Source organism: Capricornis sumatraensis, chromosome 1 (genome assembly GCF_032405125.1).
Source record: "Capricornis sumatraensis isolate serow.1 chromosome 1, serow.2, whole genome shotgun sequence".
NCBI lineage: Eukaryota > Metazoa > Chordata > Mammalia > Artiodactyla > Bovidae > Capricornis > Capricornis sumatraensis.
The window spans coordinates 252,974,757-253,000,380 of NC_091069.1; the positions used below are offsets into that span (position 1 = coordinate 252,974,757).

General features: G+C 44.9%; 1 protein-coding gene across 2 annotated transcripts in view; it reads right to left on the reverse strand.

Annotated features, from left to right (window-relative positions):
• RUNX1 (RUNX family transcription factor 1) overlaps positions 1-25,624 on the reverse strand; it is a 266,395-nt gene that overhangs the window by 81,517 nt on the left and 159,254 nt on the right. Inside the window, exons 3-5 of one of the 2 annotated variants that reach the window (XM_068975391.1) lie at positions 17,670-17,708; positions 11,524-11,777; positions 4,844-5,000 (exon numbers count right to left, since the gene is read on the reverse strand). In XM_068975391.1, coding sequence (XP_068831492.1) covers positions 4,844-5,000; positions 11,524-11,777; positions 17,670-17,708 — 450 coding nt within the window. Of the gene's footprint in view, positions 1-4,843; positions 5,001-11,523; positions 11,794-17,669; positions 17,709-25,624 lie in introns of those variants that run through there. The other variant, XM_068975402.1, reaches the window with a different exon arrangement.

Sequence of the window (25,624 nt, forward strand, 5' to 3'; positions counted from 1 at the left end):
AAAACTGATCTCTAGAGACGAACTCTGCATCAGATCATAGATACCAGCTTTCCACATGCCATCAAAAGGCATTATTTGCTTGGGCTGCCTGAGGCTGCACAAATCAGAGGCTGTCTTTTCCTATCCGTGTTTGCCCACCTGGAAGTCTGAAAACAGATTTCAGCGTATATATTATCATTTTAACAGGTAGATCTATTGCAATCCAAAAACACCCAGGGGACGGGGGTGGTAATGGGAGAGGTGATTTTAATACAACCCATGTCTTTTCCTTGTATTCTCTCCAGGAGGTCTGACTGCCAACTCATTATCTTGAATGTTATCCACGAAACAACGCTGGGATTGTCAGATGAATTTTCCTCCCCCTATTATATGAGTCTGTGATAAAACAGAGAAGGACTGGGATCCGATGATAATATCGTGAGTCATCCAGACCATTTCTTAGTAATAACCACTCCATAAAGACACCTCTCGCTGTGTTTAGAATACCGGTACACTATCCTTTCCTGCATGCACCTTTGCTTCAGCCAGTCTTTCACTCGCCTGAAAGGCAGTCTCCCCATCCTGTCCTGCGAATATAGTCAAATACCTTAAGAATGAAAATCCTTCAGTAACGAACATTACCCGAATGTACAATCACCCTGATTGTGGCAGGGTAAATATTATGTCTGGGAAGTCGTCCGCAGCAGGAACGTGAGGAAGGGATTTCATTTTATAGAGGGGTTGAGAAGGGTCCTATTTGGAAAGCGGGCGAGATGAAAGTTGCCATGGAGGTCAGCATAACCAGAAATTTCCACCAAGAAGTTAAGCCCGGTCCTAATGGACGGTGGGGGAACCATGCGGCCTTGCTGGGCTGGTTGGGAATTCGAATTGTAGGTCTGTAGCCAGGGGGCCGGGCAGTCTCTAGAGAGGAGGTTGCCCCTTCAGTGACAAAATAAGCCCTCTTCCTTTGCAAGGGACCATCTGTGTGTATACCTGTGTGTATACCTCTTAAAGGTCTAGACCAGTAGTTTGAATGGGATCTCCTTTCCTAATTATGCAAACCAGGCCCTGGATACAATAAAAGCAGGTGTAACCAAAACAGCACAATCCCAGGGAGCAAGAAGAATGTCTAACTCATGCGTTCATTATTTCCTCATTTTCTAGTTATCTATAACGTGCAGCACCATGCTAGGCTGGCCCTCCACGGTCAAGGCAAAGTTCCAGATTCACAGATTCTTGCCTTGGGGGAGAGCGGGTCCATGGGATCCCCAGAAGTTCCATAAAGGAGCTTCAGCAGCCCTAAAACTGCAACTGTACAAGAAACTGGGTGTGTGAGTGCAGACATGCATTTCCCCCCCACCCCCACCCCGGAGAGAAGGCTTTCAGGGATTTTCAAAATGATTCCTGGATGTTCTGAAAATTAAAAATCTCAGTCTTAGAAAAATCAGAAGGAAATCTGCAGTGGATCCTCTTCCCCCATTTACTATACGATAGATAATATGGTCTGGTAGATCTCCTCATTGGTTCTACAATGAATTAACTAAGGCTCTATTCCCTGATTGATCGATTCCTTTCCAACTGATTAAGTACTCCAACAGGGGAGGAAGCACTCACGGATTTCATTGCTAAAATTTCTCCGTCTCTCGACTGCAGCCATGATACAATTTCTTATAACTGGAAATATCCATAGCACCTGCTTCAACGGCGATGGAGGCTATGTGAGCTGCCACTCATGAATGTCACCAAAGAAGAGCTCCCCCTGATCCTGAACTTGGATTTTTCTGGAGGTAAGGGATAGTCCCCAGGAAGTGTGTTTAGGTGTGAACGGTTCTGAATAACAACCCCCTCTCCTGGGATCTACTATCTCGCCTTCCATTGTAAAGGAATTGGTGGATCTATGCGGTGATACTGAATCAAAGGGAGAAAATTCCCAGGGTGAGATAGCCCTGAAGGAGAGATTTAAGTTGTCAGGGACAGAAAAGAAAGGAAGGAGGAAGGCCCAGACGGCTGCAGCCTTCACCAGTATTTTTTAGGGGCCAGGGTTGTCAGCGAGGCCTTCAAAGCCGGATGGGCAGGTTTTCCCAGTTGCAGGCTGAACCCGAGGTTAGGAACCGCGATCCTGGACCCGAGCCAGCGCCCAGGCAGATCGGTTTTGTGGAACAGAGAAAAACCCTTCCATGTTCCACCTCTGACAATTTCTAGGAGCTTTTACAATCCCTAGGGACTGAAGGCTGAGAAAAGAAAAGGGAGTTTCTTTTTCTACCCTTTATTTAGAAGGGAGTACCAGGCCGCTTTAAGAAAACTCAGCAGGCCACTGGCTTTGGACAGAATGGGAAACTGGCGTTGAAACGTTAGGATGAGCCAGCAGCCAGGACCTTCCGGGCCCCAGTGTGGTGTGTGGATGCCAGTGTTGTATTTTCAGACACATTTTCAAAACCAAAAAACAAAATAGGGGATAGTCTTAAGATCACTTACTAAAACATTATGAAACTTTTAAAAGGACGAGATTCCGCAAGGGAGATTAAGGCTAATTGTTAAAATGAGGGAAAGTCATCCGCTCCCTTCATAATGAGAAGCAAATTGCAAAAAACGAAAAAGAAAAAACCTGGCAGGCGCTGATGTTGACACTCAAGACTTGAAAGAGTAAAATAAAGTTGTGTTTTACGATTATGGACAGAAATTACCAGTCAGAGTCAAACTGAGCCTTTTGACAGCTCATTTTGTCTTGCAGAACTTAACCAAAAAAAAAAAAAAAAAAAAATCACTCAAGACCGACAATATACACGGTAACTAATTGGGTACAACATTTATTTGGGGTTCCTCTGTTTTGGATCGCTTATTAGCACACATGGGAAGCCTGGTCAAAACAGATACTGTTCGTTATTTGCAGCATTTCAATGAAGTGTCTCATTCCACACCATCAGAAGACAGCCCAGCCTTGGTTGCAGCTATTCCACTTTGCAGACTCAAAGGCATCCTGGCACTAATCAGGCAGCCGAACGCAAACAATCCACACCTTGGGGAAACAGTTCACTGTTCCCCAAGTCAACACAAGCTCCTCTTAGTCACCCACTCAAAACAGACACGGCCAGTAAGGGATGAGAAACGCCAGCACAGAAAGCAGGCTGCTTTCACCATGTCCTTTATCATCACCAACCTCCTGGCCCTTGCTGGAAGGCCACTTACTGCACTCCTTAGGGGAAAATGGCATGGACCACTGAAGAATTCCCAGAACTTGCATAACCAAAACCCGACCCATAGACCTACAGAGATGCACACGATGTAATACTACTTCCTCTGGAAACACAACTCAGTGATCCTCAGCTATGGCTTCTTAGGAACAGAAATCCACAGGCACTGAATTGAGATGGTTGCTGGACCAGACGGTCGGGCCTTTGTGTTTTACTGGCTTCTCACCCACTCTGCCAGCTACTCATTCGAAACCTCTGAGATGTTTTCCAAACATGTATCTCTGAACCACAATGGTAATTCCATTTACTGAAAGGCGAGGACTTTTAATATAACAAGTGAACCCATAGACGAACTTGTGCCTTTATATCTTATAACATCATTCATGCTTTCAATAAGTGGATATAATTTTCTTGGCCTTAGCCTACTATTAACATAGTGCTATAAACAAACATTTTCAACCATGTTATAAGTTTAAAAAATGTTTCTCCACCTATGATTCTGTTTTGAAAATTCCCCAGACAGCTAGGATAACACAAACACAACAACCAAAAAAAGCAACATGCCTTTACTCCCTTTCCTCTCTGACTAATCAGATTCCCCAAGAATACAGATTTGCAAATGCCTCTGTAAAGACTAATGATTACCCTTCTGTTTAACTGTCTGTTGGTTATACTTTTACTTTTTTTCAAAACGAGTCATCCTGTTATTTAGGTATTTTCTACATCATTTTATACCATACTCAAAATAACTTTTATTCATAAGCTTATTCAACACTGCATCACAAAAACGCGATTTTCAAAACAAACTATCTTACCTCCTTCAATTAAACAAATAGTACTTACTGCTATTTATAAAACAGGACCAAGGTTCTTACAATATAAAGAAAACACAATATTTGAAAATGATTGGAAACCAGAGGAGATTACAAGCCAAGATTTCTCTTTCTGGTTGAATACTTTGATAACACGTATGGAGAAAGAAAACTACACATAGAAACACACTGATACAACAATTTCTCGGGAGAGTTCAATCTTTGATATTATTAGTACCTAAAATATTAACTGGGCCTAGCCCCTCCCTACAGATAATAATAAGCCATCCAAATTATATATGGGAAAGTCACGTCACCATCAGAATCACCGAATCAGAATGTTACTAACACTATTTCTTCATATTTCACCATAAAAAGTGCTTCTTTGAAACATATTGCAATAATCATCTACTATATAACCCTTAAAATTACTAGAAGTGATCATTCGAAACTCGGTCACTTAGAGCACATGGACCAGAAGTTAAAGGCTTCCAGTAAAGAGATTTCTGAAAATTATCAACGAGAGAACCCCAGTTGTATAATCTTAGCTCCCATGATGGCACGTTTTATATTTTTACATTTTAGTAAAGATCTGAGAGGTTTTCTTGGAATTTGCGATTCATGTCTTATCTGCTTCAAATCAGTCTTAAACCAATTCAATAACAGAAAGCAATAATGTAAAGCCAGATTCTGTTAGAAACATTAAATATTAAATAACAAGGTTGACGTAGCAACAATGATGGGAAGAAATGACTATGCTTCTAGGGAATCCCATCACAGAAACTTCTAGATGTTTTGAAATCTGGGTTTGTTGCCATGTAAATACTGAGTGTTTCAAGTTCAGTTCTGACAGACACATACCTCTTCCACTCCGACCGACAAACCTGAGGTCATTGAATCTCGCAACTTGGTTTTTCATGGCCGCGGTTGCATTTCTCAGTTCAGCTGAGTAGTTTTCATCATTGCCTGCCATCACGGTCACCAGAGTGCCATCTGGAACGTCCCCCAGAGCCACCACCTAAACACCCGTCCAGGGACAAACACAGACATCAGGCATGTTAGAAACTTTGACGTCATTTGTGTAACTGTTCTAAAACTGAATGGATATTGTGATGCTTTTTAGTTTGCAAAGGAATAGCAAACTAAATCATAACTTACATCGCAAATTAAAACAACAGAAAAGTTATTAATGGGAAGATTTACTTTAAATTCCACTATGTAAAATTTTGGGCTTCCTTGGTGGCTCAGACGGTAAAGAATCTGCCTGCAGTGCAGGAGACCTGGGTTTGATCCCTGAGTGGGGAAGATCCCCTGGAGAAGGGAATGGAAACCCATTCCAGTATTCTTGCCTGCAGAGTTCCACAGACAGAGGAGCCTGATGGGCTACAGTCTATGGGGTTGCAGAATTGGACACAACTGAGTGACTAAGTACACTCGCGCGCGCGCACACACACACACACGTAAAATTATAGATATTTAAATCATAAAACATTCATCTAATAAAGCCACATAAGGTCACAGGACACGGCTGGAATAAGGCTCACTATAGCAAGGGCTTTGAAAAGCTATGGATTCTCATGAATACAATCATCTCTTCTTAACTCTCCATATTTCAGAAACAGAATTTCTTGTTTTTTGTAAGTTTATAGCCTAACCCATTTTTCATTTGTCCAGACCTCCACCAATAGGCCTAAGAGGGTTGATTTTTCCTTTGAGGTGTTTAAACTGCTAAAATTAAATCTGATTGCTTCCACTGAATTGCTGACTATTCGTGAATGACTTACACACTCCCTTCACAATTAGTTCATCCTATTGTCCCTACTTGATTTCCAAAGACTTGCTTTCATTAGCACTGAATTGCAGTATGCAAGAGAAAAAAATCAGAAACATAATACTAACTACAAAATCAAGAGACCTCAGAGAAGAGGGGTGCTCACTTTGATGTGCTGCTCTGATTTCAGGAGCAAAATTTCAACACCTTTTTATTCTGTGAGTCCCAGAGATGTCTTAACATGGACCTGATAGATAATTGAGATTTCTTCCAAACCCAGATGATGTTGAAGAAGAATTCCTTCAATGCACCTGAATGGAAATGGATTTCCTATCAGGACTATTAAAGTAAATTAGTAAATAAATATTTTGACACTCAGGTAAATTTTTAAAAAAGCAGGAATTTTAAGGCAAAATGCATGGCCAATGATGCTTCATGTAGGAGTGTCCATTTCTTGGGTCATCATTTGATCCTTCTAAAAACTATTTTCTTGGTCAAAACTATTTCCATTGTTTGTGTTTTCTAAAGTGGTTGTAGAATTTCAAATCAAAACAAGTTCTACTCGTGATCACGATTTCCTATCACTTGCAATACCCCCTGATTGGTATTTTCTCAGTCACTAGTGAAATGTGTGCTCATCATTCCAATTTTATAATCGTTTGGGGGGTTTATTTCATCTTATATTTTTTAAACTTATTACAATAAATTTATAACAAAGATAAAGTATTCCATAACACAATGTCCATAAACTGATGATGGACTTTAAAACTGTGATAGATCCATACAATTGATATTATCTCATCATGAAAGGGAATAAAGTTCTGATACATGCTACAACATAGATGAACCACTGAAACAGTACATTACGTGAAAGAAGCTATTCACAAGAGGTACACATATTGTATGATTCCATTTATATGAATAATCTAAAATGTGCACATCCACAGAGATAGAAAATAGAAGACTGGTTGTCAGGGGCTGAGGGAGAGAGGAATCAGGAGTGACTGCTAGTGGGTATAGGGTTTTATTTTTGAGTTGTGTTAATAAAGCATTCCACAGTGGTTATTCCTCCTCCTGTTTTCCACTTCCCCATTTTTACCTGATAGTTGACACATAATTTTTGCAGGGGTAACACCTATATTTCAGTCCTCTTTTTCTGTCTGCATATAAGGCTGCCATAGGCCCCCGTGAATGACAGAAAAGCCACGTTTCTCTAAATTCTCATCTTCATTGCCTGCTTAGTTATCACCCTTTCTCGTGTTATCCACTTGACCATTTATTCCTTTTATTTCCTAGGGTGCTTCAGCTGTTGGATTCTAAGGACTATGATGGGGAAATTGAACCGACTCACTATAAGAGGTAGGCATCCTTCTGACCCCAGGACTGTACCAGGAGACTCAATTCTTATAGCAACCGGCAGGCACCTTCCTCACCTATTTTATCCAACTTGCACTCTTAGCTTTCTTTCCAGTCCTTTCCATCCAAATGTTGGACGTGTTTTCTATAAAGGAAATTTAAAGGCACAGCTATTTCTTCCCCAAGCACCCTCTAATTAGGTAGTTAGAGCCCATTATAAGTGTGTTTGTTGCTGTTAAATTAAGAGCAGTAATATGACAATTCCCTTTTGTTTCAAAACCATTATTGAAATAAATCTCCTTGATCAGTTATGTTCTTGTTACCATTTTTTCTATTGCCATGAAATAGACTTGCTTTATTCTGCTCTTTTCAGTCTCTTAAAAATCCACCCCCAGTCTGTTCCCCCCCCTCAACTGTTTTCACTTCCCTCTGTAAAATTAGCTCACAATGTTGAAATGTCCTCCTTGAAAACATATTTTTACTTCCTCATCCCCATCTCCCTGTGATGACCTGGCGTCTCTGTTTTAATTCCACATTCAGTAAGTAAGTATACAGGGACCGGATCAACTGCATGGTTTTCAGACTGAATAACTCATTGTTGGTTAAAGAGCTTAAAATAAATAAATCTTGTTTTATAACTACCAAAATGTATTCTAAATCACCTTCCTCCCACTGGCCCCTCTCACAGTGCTCCATGTCTGAACCTCACTCATCTTTCCAAAATATCCTCATCAGTAATGTGGCAAATTCATGAGGCAGTCACCAAACAAAAATACAGAGTAAAATAATTATGGTGGCTAAACAAGAAAAAGTTGTTGATGCTGGAATTCAAGACTAAAGAAATTAGGAGTTTAACTCCTTTTCCCTTTTTTCAAACTGAAGCAGGAGTCAAAGATATTTCGGGGCTCAAAGATCATTTACTTGGCCTTTTATAGATTTTTCTTGGTGAGGAGAAGGGAAAGAATTAAATCCAAGAAAACTACATTAATAAAGAATATCATCTAATTGTTAGCAAGCATTCTTAGACTAGAAAAATATTTTTAACTTAAAAACTAACATTTCTGTTAATTTGATATAGATTATATCACTGATAGGCAATATGCAGAGAATTTTTTTTAAAAATCTAACTTCAAACAGAATAAAAGAAAGAACTAGAATGAAAAGCTATAAACAATAGGTAAAGAAACACAAACGTTTACATTTTAACACAGACCAAACAGACAAGAAGAGACTTGCTGGCCAAAGGATATCTCTCTCTTTTTTTTTTTTAACTTCTCTTTTTAAAGTATCAGGAAGTTGGGCAAAATATCAAACCTCTTCTATATTACAGACCTCCCCACACTGCTCTTGGTCAGCCTGTTCACGGCTGAAACTGGCATTTTAAACCAACTCTAGTTAGGCTGAAATTATAGTCACAATTCATTTATTTCAAATTCCTTAAATTTCCATTGTTTTAAAGAAAGCTGCGGGGTGGAACTTAGCATTCAGCTAAGATGACATTTACTGCATAGCTAGGAGACCATGATCTCACCGACAGAAACGTTACTTCTTTCTTTCTTATGAAAAGAATACTACTATCAGCGTCCAAGGCCTCTCAACTTGCTGAAGGCATGTTTATGCCTTCGCACTGTGGTGTACCAGAGCCCAAATAAACTTTAATATTACAGTCTTAACAAAACACATCCTAAGTCATCCAAACAGCTTTTTTGACTGCTTCGGTAATTAATGAGTAACAGGTAGCAAATTTAAGACTTTTCTCTGTAGTAAAATAGGGATTTCTCCTAGGCTAAAAACTAAAGGCAATTTCATCAGAGACGCCGGGGCATGGAGGATATTTTAGGGCCCAGGATAAGCAATTAGGATGGTTTTCATCTATTTTAAGGAAAACTCACACCTTTAAATCTCCCTTTAGTTTCAAAGATTAAAGCAGAGGATTTACACATATTCAGAAGATGCTTAAAGAATCATTTTAGTGCTCCTTCTCATCAATACCATCAGACTTTATCATGGTTTTACATTTTCTCCTCCTTAGTATGGAAGATCTTAGTAATTCTTTAGTGCTTACCTTCTTAAAGAGGTTGTCTGGGGCTTACATAAAATCCAAATTCTAAAGTAGTAATTTCTATAGAAAGTGCTTGGGAGGTAGGTAGTGCAAGATGAGTACAGAGTGGAGTCAGGGACACAAAAGTTTAGCTTGCTTTATCCCTAATCTTTGTGCTTGGTCCCTCACTGGCAGTTTTGTCTGCTTCTTCCGTTAGGCGGTGAGCAGGTCTCCTTTAGAAAGAGGCCCCCCTTCCTGGGGACTGGAGTGGCGACAGATGGTTCACCAAGCGGTCTGATTCCTCTACTGTCCTTTCCTTTGCCCCCAAAGTTGTCAAAACCCACTTGAACTTTTTTCAAGAGGTTTATACCTTGATCTTGAACCTAGAAACTATCACTCAGTAAAACACATCTTTTTAAAACAGTGAATTGTCAAAAGTCATCTTAAAAAGGAAATCTCTAGGGTTATTAAGATTTCTGCTAAAGGGAATTCCCTTATGGCTCAGGAAAGCAATTTACCTGATTTTTCCCCCTTTTTTTCCATTCTTTTTGAAGGAAATACTTTCATGGGGTGGCTTGAGAAATGACCTGGCCCTAACTCCTTCAGATTCTTTCTTAATCAGTTAGTATTTGGGGTGTGGGTTCCCTAGTCGAGGAGACTATGACTTAGCCCAAAGGAAGCCACAGATCTCGGAGAACTCACACTCCCGTGGTGAGTCTGTAGCACCTGGTTTAAAGGACCCTCGTGTTGATTATCAGCCTGTCTCCTCCCCTCTGCACTTATCTGCAAGTGACCCGGGGCCCATCCCTGTCAGAGCCGAGGAGGTCTGCCCGCTGAGTCTGTTTATATACAGGGATTAGAGTGATTTAAAATTGAAATGGGCTCCCAACCCAAATCTACAGAGGTGGAGGAAGAGACAGGAAAGAGTCCAGCAGCTGCTCAGACTCATCGTCCTTTCTATCCTCTTCAAAAACTCCTTCTTTCAGAAAATTGAGGCAACTCTATACAGGCAGCCAACTGCACTTTTTGCTTGTTTGTTTGTTTGAAAAACCATAATCTAAATTTGGAAGGTGTCTAAAGCTTAAAAATAAAGAACTCTGATAGTTAACTTGTGTTTTAAAAAGTGAACATTTATTCATTGTAACTAGCTAAAAATCTATCCCAGGCTTGGAACCACAAAAAACTTTAATCTCCCCTTAAAGAGGACAATTATGTAGCCAGATTTTATTTTATTTTTTTTTTAAGGAAAAAAAGAATAGCTGATCTTTATAGCTTCCACCCCCCCACCCCTTGCCTGCCTTAGCCCCTTTAAAAGAACAGGAAATGACAGCACTGATTGTATTTAAAAAGCTGCCCCTTCTTCAACCCACCCAAGACAGAAGAACTGAATCCCTACCGCAGAAATGAAACATCTTCTGTTTGCTGCCAGGGGTGGTGGGACGGTTGTTTAAAAACGCCCAGGGTTGTTTATATAGCCCCTTTGAAGGCCAAGGTTTTTCAAGACAGCTGAAAGCTAGCGCAAGATGAGGGGTGAAAAGTGAACGCGGACCTCTGAAGCTAAAAGGCTGAAGTTTCCTGGTCTACGTCGCCGCCCCCCTCCCCTCAAACAGCAAAGCAGGCGGATGAGCCCCCAGGCTCACGGCAGCCCGCCTGGCCTCCTTTAGCTGACCCGGGGCTTCAAGCTAGGTGAGCCGGCGATAACGTTCAGGAGGGTTCCCAGAAAAGAAACAGGATTCGCTACTTGCGGCTTCTGGCAGGAATAGGCTAGAAGCTCAAAACAAAACAACCACCACCAAAAACACCCCTCCGAAAACTTTTGCAAATTTAACAGAGTCCGCCGTGGACTGTGAACTTGCTAATTTCTACAGTGCAGTTAAAGAGGGGGTGGACGTGGGGAAAAGCCATGAGAGTTTTCCTTGTCAAGTTTCTTTTCCTGGATCCAAAGTTATATCAAAGTATCTCGATTTTATTTCCTGATGCCTTCCTCAGAAGGGCTGGGTTCCGGCCGGGTTATAACTTTTCCTACTTTGGATCAAAGCGAAGGACCGATGCCCGGGGAGGAGGTCCCGCCGGCCCTCCGTGGACGTCTTTGGGGGGGGCACCCTGAATTTTTTTAACCATCCCCCGGAGGCCGCGGCGGCCTACTGAAGCGGGACCCCTCCACCATTGCCCCCCCGCCCCCAGCCCAACCGAGGGTAGCCACGGCAACGCAGCATCCCCCGTGTGCGCAGAGCAGAGGGATGGACCACGGGCCTCCGCGCCGGCCCCTTTCTAGAACCCGGCCCCGCCTGCCTGGCCACGGCCCTCCCCGATCGCCCCGGCGATCGACCGGCCTCTGCTTGTCCTCCCGCCACCCGCTCCGGCCCGAGTTACCTTGAAAGCGATGGGCAGGGTCTTGTTGCAGCGCCAGTGCGTGGGCAGCACGGAGCAGAGGAAGTTGGGGCTGTCGGTGCGCACCAGCTCGCCCGGGTGGTCGGCCAGCACCTCCACCATGCTGCGGTCGCCGCTCCTCAGCTTGCCGGCTAGGGCGGCGCCGGCGTCCGGGGCGCCCAGCGGCAGCGCCTCGCTCATCTTGCCCGGGCTCAGCGCGGTGGAAGGCGGCGTGAAGCGGCGGCTCGTGCTGGCATCTACAGGGATACGCATCACAACAAGCCGATTGAGTTAGGACCCTGCAAACAGCTCCTACCAAACGGCGACAGGGGCGCGGATCTTCAGCAAGCAGCTCCCGGGAGACCAACATACAAGTTCAGGGACCTTTATTGCTGCAAGGTGGCTGGGGGAGAGGGGGAGACTAAGTTACAAACAGTCCAGGAAGGCGGAAAAAGTTCTAGTTCTGCCAGTCGGCCTCAGCTCAGACCCGGGCACCGACCGCTTAGTGCTTTGAAAAGTGGGCGACCAGAATCCAAAGTCAAGGGCCAAGGGACCCTATCTTCTGAGTTTTGCTTTGAGAATTTGAAGTTTCAGTCTTTGGCTGTTACAGTACCCGGAGGCAAAAATTCCCATACACTTCCTAAACTATTTATGCGGAGAGCAGAAGGACCAGCAAATATAGGATTTGGACGTTCCAGTAGTTAATTGCCTGTCAGTTCTTCTTCTTTTTTTTTTTTCCCCCCAGGTGAGTTTTGTCTAAAGTCCAAACACAACAGAAAATATACGAGTGTCTTCAAATACGGCGCCACTTTTTATTCATGCAAAACTGGCTTCGGTCCTCAAAAGCGAGAGCTGAGACTTCCAAAAGGTCCTGCTTCTAATGTATGTGCACATATATATAAACATACACATATGCTCTACTTCATAAAATATTTACAATACAATCTGTAGAGAATTTAAACACAACAGAAACCCATTAATGTTCGCTGCACTTTTTTTTTTTTCTTCTCTAAGTAGCCTTGAGAATCAGCTTCAGTAGTTGAAGGGCTGGGCTAGAAGGACTTGTCATGTTTTCAATAAATTCTGCCAAAATGCTCAGTTCAGAAAATTCAAGCTTTATCAAAGAAAAAGCAGATCTTAAAAAAAAAAAATCCAAGTCGATGATATTCAGGGTTCAGCTCTCCACATCTGAGAACTCGGGTTTGGGGATGTTGGTTAAGTTTGTGGCTGATCCTGTGGTTTGGTGGGAGGTGAGCTGCAGCGGAGTCAGACGCACGCAGGCACGCACTCCTCGGGAGCCAGCCGCCGTCTACATCGACTCCGGTGAGTCAGCCCCGACTTGGGCAGTAGCGAGACGAGCTTCCTCCAACGTCGCCCCAGCGCCGGCCGGGTGAACTGCCCGGACGCGCCAATTTACCCACACTCACCGCGGAACCGCAGCAGGTGGAGCGAGCCCTGGCGAGAAAGGCTCCGCAGCGCAGATCGCAACAGACGGGGCGGCTCGAGTTACACAAGCACGCACACTCTGCCACGCACACGCGCCACTTCACCACTCGCCACGAAGCCCGGCGCACTCTCTCCCGCTGTTTTCAAAGGACACAACCGGAGAAAAGTTCACACCCAGGAAAGAAATGGAACCATCCAGCCAAGAAACCAGTTCATTCAAAAGTAGGAAAAGGCAAAAACAACAACAAAATCCTCCCCCACACACAAATCAAAATCGAAGTTCCAACGCGGTTCTATAAAAAACGGCAAAGACTGACTTTCTTCTGGCGTCCCCAGTATCCCCAGCAAGAGATGCCTGCCGGCTCAGGGCCGGGCAGCGTGGTGCCCTGGCTGGGTCCGGCCGCGGGGCGCTCGTCCCGCCTGCGCCCGCTGGCTCTATGAATGAGAGTGCCTGGAAATGAACGTGCTTTTACTGTAAGCCCGGCCCGAGGAATTCCATTCCCTCAGCTCGTTTGCATAGGGGCGGTTGCCGGCCAATCACAGGCCTTTCCGGTATCAGGCAGGGCGCGGCTCGGTGCCGCGGGCTCCTGGAATTGGCCCGCGCGCCCCCGCCGCCGCCGCGCGCTACTGTACGCGGCCAGGGTGGAGAGTCCGCCGCCAGCCAGTGCGGAGGCCACGCCGCGCTCCCCGCATCTACATACCGGCACCCACACGCTCCCGCATTCGCTCGAGACCGCCATTCCGGTGCGGACGGCGGCGGCTTTGCACACTCGCGGGCTTGCGCGGCCGGCAGTCAGCCCGCCCGCCCCGGGGGGCTGCCGTGAGCGGCCGCGCCAGGGGCGGCCGTGGTTCGGAGACCCAGGAGGTGGAGCAGAAGGCCGGTTGGCCTGGAGGGACTGGGGCCGCGCGCTGAGCCGCAAATGGTCCGGGATCAGAGTCTGTCGGAGAGAAGCATCCGAGAGCCGTGGAGATAGATGAAGCGGCCGCCGCTAGGCTCCCGAGACCTGGGGGCCGCGGGGCCCCAAGGCCTCCACTTTCCCGGCATGGATGGGATTCGCCGCGAGGGGGCCGGGAAGGGCCGAGGGCCCAGCCCGGGGAGCCGCTCGGCGCCGGTTGGCAGCCGCGGCGAAGTGGCGCTGATTCATTTACTGAGACCAGACGGTGGTTGGTCTCCACGACCTGCTTTTTGTGTTGAGTTTTCTTTCTGGGTTTGCTTTCTTGGTGTTTTTCGCTGCGTCTTGACGAGGCGCGCCTCGCTCAGGTGGAGTTGAGCTTAGCGGCGAGCGAAGGAGTTCCGTAGTTCAGAACCCCCCCCCCCCAAACACACACCAAGAACAAGCGACTGGAAAGCCTCCGGGCGGGGTTCCCCCGCGGGGCCCAGGTCGTTCGCGCCCCGCACCCACCTCCAGCTCCCCGGAAACGGCCCCTGGGCTCCGCTCCCCGCCCGCGCGCGCGCGCGCGCCAGCCGCCCCGGGAGCTGAAGCCACCCCGGCTCTGCGCGCGGGCGGGAACATGCTCCCCGCTCCCGTCCCAGCGGCGCCGCGGGCATTTTCGCGGAGCTTAGAGGGGCCCCGGATCCCCCCACCGCACGCCACCGCCCGGCCGCGGGGCTCTCCCAGCTACACTCCGCGAGGAGTCCACTGGGTCCCTCCCTCGGGGGGAGGGCGCTCATCCACTCCCCCCCTCGCCTGGCACGGAGCCCTCCACGTCGACTTCGCCCTGGGCCGGGGTGCTTCGCCCGCCCCCGCCCCCGGGTGGGGGACCCTCCCTTCCCACTCCCCGCCTTGGTTCCCCCTGCCGATGCGCGATTTAGGGGTGCCGGACCGCTGCCGCCGTCGCCGCTCCGGCTTCCCCAGGGCTCCAGGGCCAAGGGGCCTGCCAGAGGCGGGGGCCGTGGCGGGCCAGCCCACGGAGGCCTTTCCGGGCGCCGCGGCCGCTTCCCTCGCCCCAGGCCCTGAGAGGCCGGGCGGCTCGGCGCGGGCGCCAGGGGGCAGCAGGCGCCCGGCGGCCGGCCCGCGCGCCGGGGAACGCCCCCGACGGCGCGGCTGTAGCTCCGTCCTTCTGGCGGCTTTTGGGTCTCCGGTAGGAACTTCAGCTGGGGAAGAAGCGAAAGGAGAAACGGCGACCGGATCCTGCCTGCGCGGCCCCGTTCCGCCCCCCGCCCCGCTATCCCAACGGCCGGGAGGGCAGCAGGGGAACCTTCGGGCAGGGGTCCCGGCTGTCCCGACCCGCGCGTATCGGGGTCTTTTTTTTCCCGAAATCCCTTGGCCGTCCCCACCATCGACTGGTCCCAAGCAGTAGGGGCTGGGGGCGTCCCGGGCTCCCTGCGGCAGGCCCCCTGCTTCCTGCCCCGCATCTCGCCTGGTGCGCCCGTCCCCTCGCTCCTCTCGCTCCGAGAAACCTGGGACATTCCGGAACTTCCAATATTCAGCTGTATTTTGTTTAATGGGTCTGAGGGTTGAGGGGAGTCTCAGAAAACGCCCTTGTATTTTTCTTTAAAAGTGATTTTTGAAGAAGCCTCATTTCAAACATTGCAGGTGTAAAGACCCCCCCTCCCACAACAGTCTTCTCTCCACCCGGGCCGAGCGATCCCAAATAGCGAGCAGTCCCCAGACAATCCCCAGACAACCCCCAGCCCCCCGCCCCGCCACACACACCCCGTCTGCGCCGGAGCCCCGGGGCCACACAGTCTCTCTTCTGCGCCCGGGCTCGACGCTGCCCGCTCTAGAGGCGAGTTCGGGCTGAGTGAAATCTTTCTGCTTGGGCTCGAGTGTATTTCCTCAGGAGCCGATCAAGTGCATCCCCATAGACCCCCTAGGACCGGGTGTGGGGGGACTCAAGAGTGTGGTGGAGGCAAAAATGGGCTCTGCCTCGGAGGATGTAGCGGTCGGGGGGTGGGGGATAAGCCGCCTGCTCGGAAAGCTCAGAGAAAGCTCCTCTGGGGCTGCGACCGTTTGCCTGAAACCCTCAACCGTGCGAAGGGCCGCGGGTGCCCCACGCAACGCGGTCTTCCAGGTGGGGATCCCGTTTCCTTAGTAAGAGAAGAGGATTAGCGATAGATGCACCCGGTTCAGACGCTGTTTAGCTCAGAATCTCAACCAGTAAAGCCCGAGTTCGAACTCCAACAAGGACAGTAGCAGCAGGGAAAGCTGCTGCTGATTTTATTTGAGTGGGGCCGCCGGGCATTTGGGGTTCTCAGGACCTTGCGCAGGCTGTAACTGCGCTAACGGGGTGCACGCTTGAAACCCAGCAATAAAACACACCGCCCCTCCTTATCGAGGAACTAAAATGAATGGAAAGCTGGCAGCCTGGGACTCAACTAAGAGGGTATCGCGAACCCCTTAATCTAAAGGGCTTTGTACATATAGCGTATGGAGTTGGATGTACTCTTTTTCCACCAGGAGCGCTCATTTAAGGGGCTATATAGAATTTCCCTTCCCTTGCTTCTCTAAGAGAAAAGGAAAGGAAACATTTCTGTATACACTCGTAGTGTTCCCCTGGAATAATACTAATATTTGCTTTTGTCATAACACAGTGCAAAAATTACAGCGAAGCAATATGTTGGGCGGATGGATGCTCTCTGACAGCTTCTTCCAAATTTGCTGCATGGGGGAAATTTCCAAAAGGCTCCTAGTTGATTGAATGAAATGTGAGTTCTCACAGTGAATTGAAAAATCAGTATTTACTTAGCTGGAAGGGGAAAATAAAACAATTTCACTGGAAAACAGCTTATTGACATTTTTTTTCTACAACTTTAAGTAAATATATAATGATGGGGGTCTCAACATTTAAATATTACACATTTTTTACTCTTTCAAAACGCTCTCAAAAATAAGAATCTCAACCATTCTCTTAAAATCCCCTCTGTAATATATTTCTAAAATTACATTCCTAAAAATGCAACATTTCTAAAAGAATTATTTCTGTTTTCAGTGACCATTTTAATGAAAATAAAAAGCAGAGAATGTATTTTGCTAGAGGTGGACCACATTAGTTGGTACTAATGGCACAGGTAATGAGAACAATTTTAATGGAGACTAACATACATGTAAATGTATGTATAATACACATTGTCCGGTTTTCAACATTGGAATTTAAATAATCAAACATCCCTTTCTCCCTGTGGATTTGAGATGATTTCACTTTTGAAATATAATTACTTTGGGGGACCAGATTCCTTCGTTTTTTCACTACATTCTTCCTCTGTGTGAATGTTTCCATGGGATCCTGTGGTTGATATATGACTATTTCACTAACTTTGTAAATCAATTTACAACTCACAAGTAACAAACTGAGAAAGAATTTAAATTAATCTTTTTAAAAGTTAAGGATGCTTAGTAAGCATTTTGCTCATAAAAATTTTACATTAGCACTGCTACAGCAAAAGTAATAAAGTTATAACACATAGAAGCCAAGCTTTTTTTTTGTTTGTTTAGAGAGAGAGAGTTGTATAGAGTCATTTAATAACAGCACAACGCACCTGTGGTAAACGCTGTAGAACCGAGGGTATCATTTAAGGTTTCATTGGAATGTTTTATATGTTTGACATTTACAATATGGAAAACAGCTTTTAAATATTTTTGAATCAGCAAAAAAAAAAAAGAGTCTTGATTATTTGGGTTAATAGAGATACATGGATAAAATGTCATATATATGCACATGTGAATATGCATGTAAAGAATATAATATGGAATCTAACATACCGTGAACGTCTCTAGATGGATTCATTCCGTGAACACATTCTGAAAGAGTAGAAAATAGGAAAATAAAAATAATTGTGTGAATATATTGACAGCAAACACCACATTTACTGAAGTTGATTAATTGTAGTTGGAACCAATGCCAGTGTGAAAACTAAATCCCCTCTCTCATTTTTTTGGGAGCTTGTTGCCTCTCACACTTTCTAGCACTGGAGATTTTTATAGCATATTCTCCAGCTTTGGGTCAAAAATAAAATAGTAAATCATCATATTAAAAAATGAACTGTTACATATGCATATGGTTTTTAGGTACCTTCTACCAATGTCTCCCATTACTAGCTAATACTGAAGTCTTTATCATTCATAGAATCACCTCTTTTAAGCTCTGTATGGGATGCAAATGTGATTTATTTCATGAATGTTAATACATTTGGGTAATGTAGGGATGGATCACAATTCAAAGTGAAAACCAAACCCAAAGGGGAAAGGTGAGGGGGTATAAATTAGGAGTTTGGGATTAACACATACACACTATAAGATACAAAATAGATAATCAATAGGAACCTACTGTATAGCATATGGAACTCTAGTCAATATTCTGTAATAACCTATACGGGAAAAGAACCTGAAAAAGAATGGATATATGCGAATGTGTAACTGAATCACTTTGCTGTATACCTGAAACTAACACAACATTGTAAATCAACTATACACCAATGTAGAATAAAAATTAAATTAAAAAAAAACTATTATATGTAAGGAAAAACAAACAACAAAAGCTCCCAAACCCTAACTTAATATAAAAACATTAAAAAATCTGTGACATACTAGAAGCTAAATGCAAAAAAGTAAAAATATGAATAGTTTTCAAAGTGATAAAGATAACAATTTGGAATATGTCTTCTAAAAGAAACTAGTAGACAAACATTATAATCATTTACTTCCAATGATGAGATATTTTAGAAGTATTTTCTTCCCACTTGATTTCCTTTCTTTCCCTTTGCTAGGAGGGCAGATTGCTTATACTGAAAGCTTTCATTCTTAAAGTGACAGATGATATCAGTTGTTACTGAAAATAATTTTCATGATAATTTCCACATATGGATCACTTACTATATACTCCTGCATGTACAGTTACAGGTAAAGTCACAGGTAAATCCATTAAGTAAAGCCATATGAAGCTATTTCTCTTTCCCTTGAATATCTATGTATAATGTTCTGAATTTGAAATTATTTCATCAGCCTTGTTATGGATAATGGTCAGAACTGAGTGATTAACATGGAGGAAACAGCATTTTTCAAAGCCTTAAGATCTGAACATTTCAAATACTGCAGACCTAGAGCTTTCAACTCCACTGCACAATATTAGTATAATATTGCTTAAATAAAACCTTAAGACAGGAGGTAATTATTTCAGATTTCCAGATGCTGTTTAAATAGGCAGGAGAACAAGATTTTCAGCTCCTTAGTTTTATGGTTTTGCTAACCGAAAAGGGCAACTTAAATAATAAGGGGTTCTGAAGGACTGCCCTGTGATGAAAAATGAAAGGAATTAAGTATGTATAGTCTCAAAGGAGGCTTCCCTGGTGGCTCAGCTTTAAAGAATCCACCTGCCAATGCAGGAGACGTGGGTTCGATCCCTGGTTTAGGAACATACCCTGGAGAAGGAAATTGTAATCCGCTAAAATATTCTTGCCTGGGAAATCCCATGGACAGAAGAGCCTGACAGCTAGAGTCCTTAGGGTTGCAAAGAGCTGGACATGACTTAGCAACTAAACAACAACAAAATTCTCAAAAGAGCCTTCTTAAAGACACATACACACAAAATTGTGGTTTACAAGTACATAAAGTGACTCGATTAATTTTTTTTAAAACAGAGCAGAGAAAGTGTTATTTGCACTAATTATGAATGCTAAGGCAGAAAATAACAAATACACCCTGAAGTTAGTAAATTTAGTTTTAATAGGTGTGGGGGTCAGGGGAAATTCACAGCAGTAAGATTGACCAGACAGCTGAGTTTATGCTAAAGAGACCTAACAGAATTAACCACCCTGGAAATTCTCTCCTGAGACCCTGAGAAGCCTTTCCATGTCTGAGACAGAAATAGGAGAAGCAGAGTGGAAAGGCAAGTGTTTTGTCTACACACCTAATATTTCAGTGATTCTGAGAGAAGAGCCAAGATTTTTTTTTTTTTTAACCTAAAAACAAGGGCAGAAGTGAGAGGATTTTGAAAGGTGTGCAGCGGTCTGTTGAGAGCTTTTTTTGTTTGTCCTGTGTCAGTAACTTCAAGGAGACAGCATGCATCATTAATTGGGGGGTTAGAGGGGAGAGAGAGGAGGCGGGTGTCTGTACCTGAAGTCACACCTGTAGGAATTTGAAATGATTTGCCCAAGGAGTTGTTAATGATGCTAGAACCTGAACTGTAAGAGAAGACAGGTCCTGGGTATTCACAGCAGTGAGAGCTGACTACCTTGCCCGATTTATTCCTTCCAACAACACCATTCCCATTCCCATTTTACAGACCAGAAAGCTTACAGTTGGAGAATTTAGGAAATCTGCCCAAAGTTACTTCACTCTTGATCTCTGTGGACACGCGCGCATTCTCATCCCCACATCTGGATCTACATACGTGATGAGCTATGTTTCTTTTTGACCACAACTATGTATTTTTATCAGTGTCCTTTTTAGCCTTCTGAATGATTAAACTCTGATCTCATCTTTGACTTTTATCCTCCCTTGTCTCAAGGTCTCTATCAGAAAACAGCCCTGAAATTCTTTGCTGAGCAGAATCACCAAGTATTTAGGATTCATATCCCGAGGTTATTTTTGGCCATCTACAAAGTTTGAGAGCGAGTCAAGGTCCCTTTGGCCAATAAGTGGGAGCCGTGGAGTATCAAGCTGCTGATGAACACGTGTGTAAAGTCCAGGAAGCTGGAGGAAGGACGCATAGGAATTGACACCACCTGGTGGGCTTTGAAAAGACCCACTTCTTGGTTAGAGATGATATTGATTTGACTCTTGGAGGTCGTGTAGATTTTCACCAGGTGGTCAGTAAGGCTTGGGGGTGCCTGGGGGGTTGGGAGAGAAGCCTTTCCAAGCAGAAGGATGAGCATGAGAGAGGCACGGATGAAGTTATGACACAGACTCAGAATAGTTGGGGTGTAAGTTGGGGATCAGGTTGGGGTGTGGCAGCTTGTAGGTGACACAATTTGTCGCAGTAGGTGTGGCAGTTTGTAGGCAGACACAAACACAGACAGGTCAGAGGCAGCTTACACAATCTAAAGCAACCTGAACTTCAGTGTGAGGGCAGCGGGTTCTCTCAGAGCCTGGAAATCTGGGAAATAACACGGTGGAGATGTATTTTAGGAGAATAAATCTATCAGAGGTGGATAGGTGAATTAGACGGAGTAGAGAAGGAGCAGATGAGCTATCACCTTGCCAAGCAAGACTCGTGAGCATTTAGGTGAAAAAAATGGGGACACAAAAGGAGGGACTGAAGTGAGGGAGAGGGAGGGATCTTCCCTCATTTCCCGCCCTCGAGCCATTAGGAGCAGTCAGGACCAGTGACGATAGGTTGGAGGTGGACGTCAGCAATCATCTTGGAATGGACAGGACAAGATGCTGGTAGAATAAGCAGGAGGAACAAGTGTTGCGTAAGCTGCGAAGTTGGTGCTAATTTGCTAGTTTGGCCGCAATAGGAAAGCAGCACACCAAGCACGCCTTCCCCTCCTCTTATTGTTTTGGGGAGATACTGCCTGCGTCCTTATGAGCCTCTGTTTCTGGGGTTCAGAGGCAGGAAGCCACATACCTGAGTCCCTGTTCTCCCAAAGTCCTGTCTGTGATAAGGCTGATAGTTTGACCTCTGTCTACTCCACTTGTTTTCCTGCCTCACAGTTGGTTCTGGATCTTGGGAGGACAAGGATGTCTCGTATTGGCCTCTCTCAAGCCAACCCTGTAACTGTCTCATTCTCTTCTGATTTCACCCTCAGCCCCACACAAACACATAACCACTAAGGTCTGAACACTTTGCCAGGGAGGTTCCCTCCTCTTCAAATCCTAGACAGCCCCGTGTAAGCAATGTGTACCCCAAGCCCCTGGGGACCAGGTCAAGTGCAGACTCCGATTCAGTAGGTTTGGGGGTGGGGTGGTGACTGAGGTCCTGTATTCCCAGCAAGCTCTCTGTGATGCTGCTGCTCCTGGTTCAAGGACTGCACTCAGAGTTGGCAAGGCCAGCTGCTCAGTATCCAGCAAAAACAGTGCCCAGCACCCACTAGGATGCAGTGTCGAAAAGGTGTTTGTAAACAAATTGCAAATTGATGTGAAATCTCTCTCCGATTGGACTTCTGAAATGAATGTGATGGACTGAATGTCTGCGTCTGCTCTGCCACCAAACTCATATGTTGAAGCCCTAAAGCCTAATGTGATGGTCTTAACAGGCGAGGCCTTTAGGAGGTCATGGGGTTTAAATGAGGTCATGTGGGTGGGGTGCTCACGATGCACTTAGTGCCCTTGTAAGCAGAGACTGGAGCCTTTCTCTGTCCCTCTCCCTGTCATATAAGCACACAGCAAGAAGGCAGCCAAGTATTAATACAAGCCAGGAAGAAAGTTCTCACCAGAACCCAACCATGCTGGCATTCTGATCATGGACTTCCAGCGGCCAGAACTGTAAGAAATAATTTTCTGTTGTGTAAGCCACCCAGTCTATAGTATTTTGTTACAGTAGCTGGAGTTGCCCAAGGCAATCATGATTATTGAAGCTCCCTTTGATCAGTGCATCAAACCTCACACTAAAGTCTTTACGTGCATTATTCCATTTAGCTTTCTAGCAGTAAACAGTCCACCATTATTCCGTTCATTTTACAGATGAAGAAACTGAGATGCAGTTATTGGCCAGTTTGCCCCTAGATTGTCAGTCATAGCCAGCCAGTTCAACCACCTTGCAAGAGTCACATCATCATGTCATTGTCATTCAAACTTCTTTACTAGTTCTTTTTTTTTTTTTCTTTACTAGTTCTTGACAATTTGCCTTTAAATCCTGTGGGCATCTCTCTTATTCTAGAGCAGCACTGTCCACTAGAAATGTAATATGAGCCATATATGGAATGTAGAATTTTCTAATAACCACATGAAAAAAGTAAAGAGAAATGGGTGAAAGTAATTTTAATAATAAATTTAACTTCAGTTCAGTTTAGTTCAGTTGCTCAGTCGTGTCCAACTCTTTGCGACCCCATGAATTGCAGCACAACAGGCCTCCCTATCCATCACCATCTCCCGGAGTTCACTCAAATTCATGTCCTTCAAGTCGGTGATGCCATCCAACCATCTCATCCTCTGTCATCCCCTTCTCCTCCTGCTCCCAATCCCTCCCAGAATCAGAGTCTTTTCCAATGAGTCAACTCTTTGCATCAGGTGGCCAAAGCACTGGAGTTTCAGCTTTAGCATCATTCCTTCCAAAGAACACCCAGGGCTGATCTCCTTCAGAATGGACTGGTTGGATCTCCTTGCTGTCCAAGGGACTCTCAAGAGTCTTCTCCAATACCACAGTTCAAAAGCATCAGTTCTTCAGCACTCAGCTTTCTTCACAGTCCAACTCTTACATCCATACATGACCATTGGAAAAACCATAGCCTTGACTAGATGGACCTTTGTTGGCAAAGTAATGTCTCTGCTTTTCAATATGCTATCTAGGTTGGTCATAACTTTCCTTCCAAGGAGTAAGCGTCTTTTAATTTCATGGCTGCAATACCATCTGCAGGGATTTTGGAGCCCAAAAAAATAAAGTCTGACACTGTTTCCACTGTTTCCCCATCTATTTCCCATGAAGTGATGGGCCTAGATACCATGATATTCGTTTTCTGAATGTTGAGCTTTAAGCCAACTTTTTCACTCTCCACTTTCACTTTCGTCAAGAGGCTTTTTAGTTCCTCTTCACTTTCTGCCCTAAGGATGGTGTCATCTGCATATCTGAGGCTATTGTTATTTCTCCCGGCAATCTTGATTCCAGCTTGTGCTTCTTCCAGCCCAGCGTTTCTCATGATGTACTCTGCATATAAGTTAAACAAGCAGGGTGACAATATACAGCCTTGACATACTCCTTTTCCTATTTGGAACCAGTTTGTTGTTCCATGTCCAGTTCTAACTGTTGCTTCCTGACCTGCATACAAGTTTCTCAAGAGGCAGGTCAGGTGGTCTGGTATTCCCATCTCTTTCAGAATTTTCCACAGTTTATTGTGATCCACACAGTCAAAGGCTTTGGCATAGTCAATAAAGCAGAAATACATGTTTTTCTGGAACTCTCTTGCTTTTTCCATGATCCAGCAGATGTTGGCAATTGATCCCTGGTTCCTCTGCCTTTTCTAAAGCCAGCTTAAACATCTGGAATTTCACAGTTCACATATTGCTGAAGCCTGGCTTGGAGAATTTTGAGCATTACTTTACTAGCGTGTGAGATGAGTGCAATTGTGCGGTAGTTTGAGCATTCTTTGGCATTGCCTTTCTTTGGGATTGCAATGAAAACTGACCTTTTCCAGTCCTGTGGCCACTGCTGAGTTTTCCAAATGTGCTGGCATATTGAGTGCAGCACTTTCACAGCATCGTCTTTCAGGATTTGAAATAGCTCAACTGGAATTCCATCACCTCCACTAGCTTTATTCGTAGTGATGATTTCTAAGGCCCACTTGACTTCACATTCCAGGATGTCTGGCTCTAGGTGAGTGATCACACCATCATGATTATCCGGGTCGTGAAGATCTTTTTTGTACAGTTATTCTGTGTCAGCCCAAACAATTTCAACATGTAATCAATATTAACATCGTTCATAAGATATTTTACATTATTTTTCTTTTAGTAAGTTTTCAAATTCCTTATGTATTTTGTATTCACAGTGTATCTCAGTTCAGTCTAGCTGTGTTTCAAGCCCTCAAATGTCACAAGGCTAGTGGCTACTGTATTAGACTGTGCAGTTCAAGGGTGACCACTCAAACACAATTCCCTCTGAAGAGCAGTTTTGCTGCTATTCAGCTTGTGCTCAAGCGAGCCCTGTTTATAACCTGCTATTAGCAAAGGCCATTAAGTAATGCATCTTTCTGGACTCATGTTTTCCCTCCGAGCTGTGCTGAAGTGAAGTTCAGAATTTTATTACAGCATCACTTGATTGGCTGTGTCATAAGGACACACACATACACAGTGAAAAGAACTAAGCTGCAAAGGTTAGGGGCCGCTGTCATTGCCACTAATGCATTTTCACAGCCACGGATGAGCTACCGGTGTACCTCATGCATCCCTTGTTTCCACTTAAGTTTACCAGCCACTGATGGCACAGCCTATACAATATGCTTTGGCTTCCTCGACTCTGAAAGAATACTACTAAAGAATCTCTTGACCCTTTCTTTTCCAACATCCTTATGTTCTATGAAATTCGTACAGGCAACATGTATTAGAACAAGAGGTTTTATGTTTACCAGCCCATGACTTCAAAACAGAACTGCAAAGTGATTGAGGGGTAGTCTCAAATAGTGACTGAGTGCTGAATAATCGATGCTTTCAAATTGTAGTGCTGGAGAAGACTCTTGAGAGCCCCTTGGACTGCAAGGAGATCAAACCAGTCAATCCTAAAGGAAATCAACCGTGAATTTCTGGGAAGGACTGATGCTGAAGCTGAAGCGCCAGTGCTTTGGCCATATGATGTGAAGAGCTGACTCACTGGAAAAGACCCTGATGCTGGGAAAGATTGAAGGCAAAAGGAGAAGGGAGCAGCCGAGAATGAGATGGTTAGATGGTGTCACCAACTCAGTGGACATGAGTTTGAGCAAATTCTGGCAGATAGTGGAGGACAGGGAAGCCTGGCATGCTATAGTCCGTGGGGTCGCAAAGAGTTGGACATGACTTAGTGACTGAACAACAGCAAACAAACAGGTTTATTTTGAAATACTGCATACAGATTTTAAAACAAAACCAAA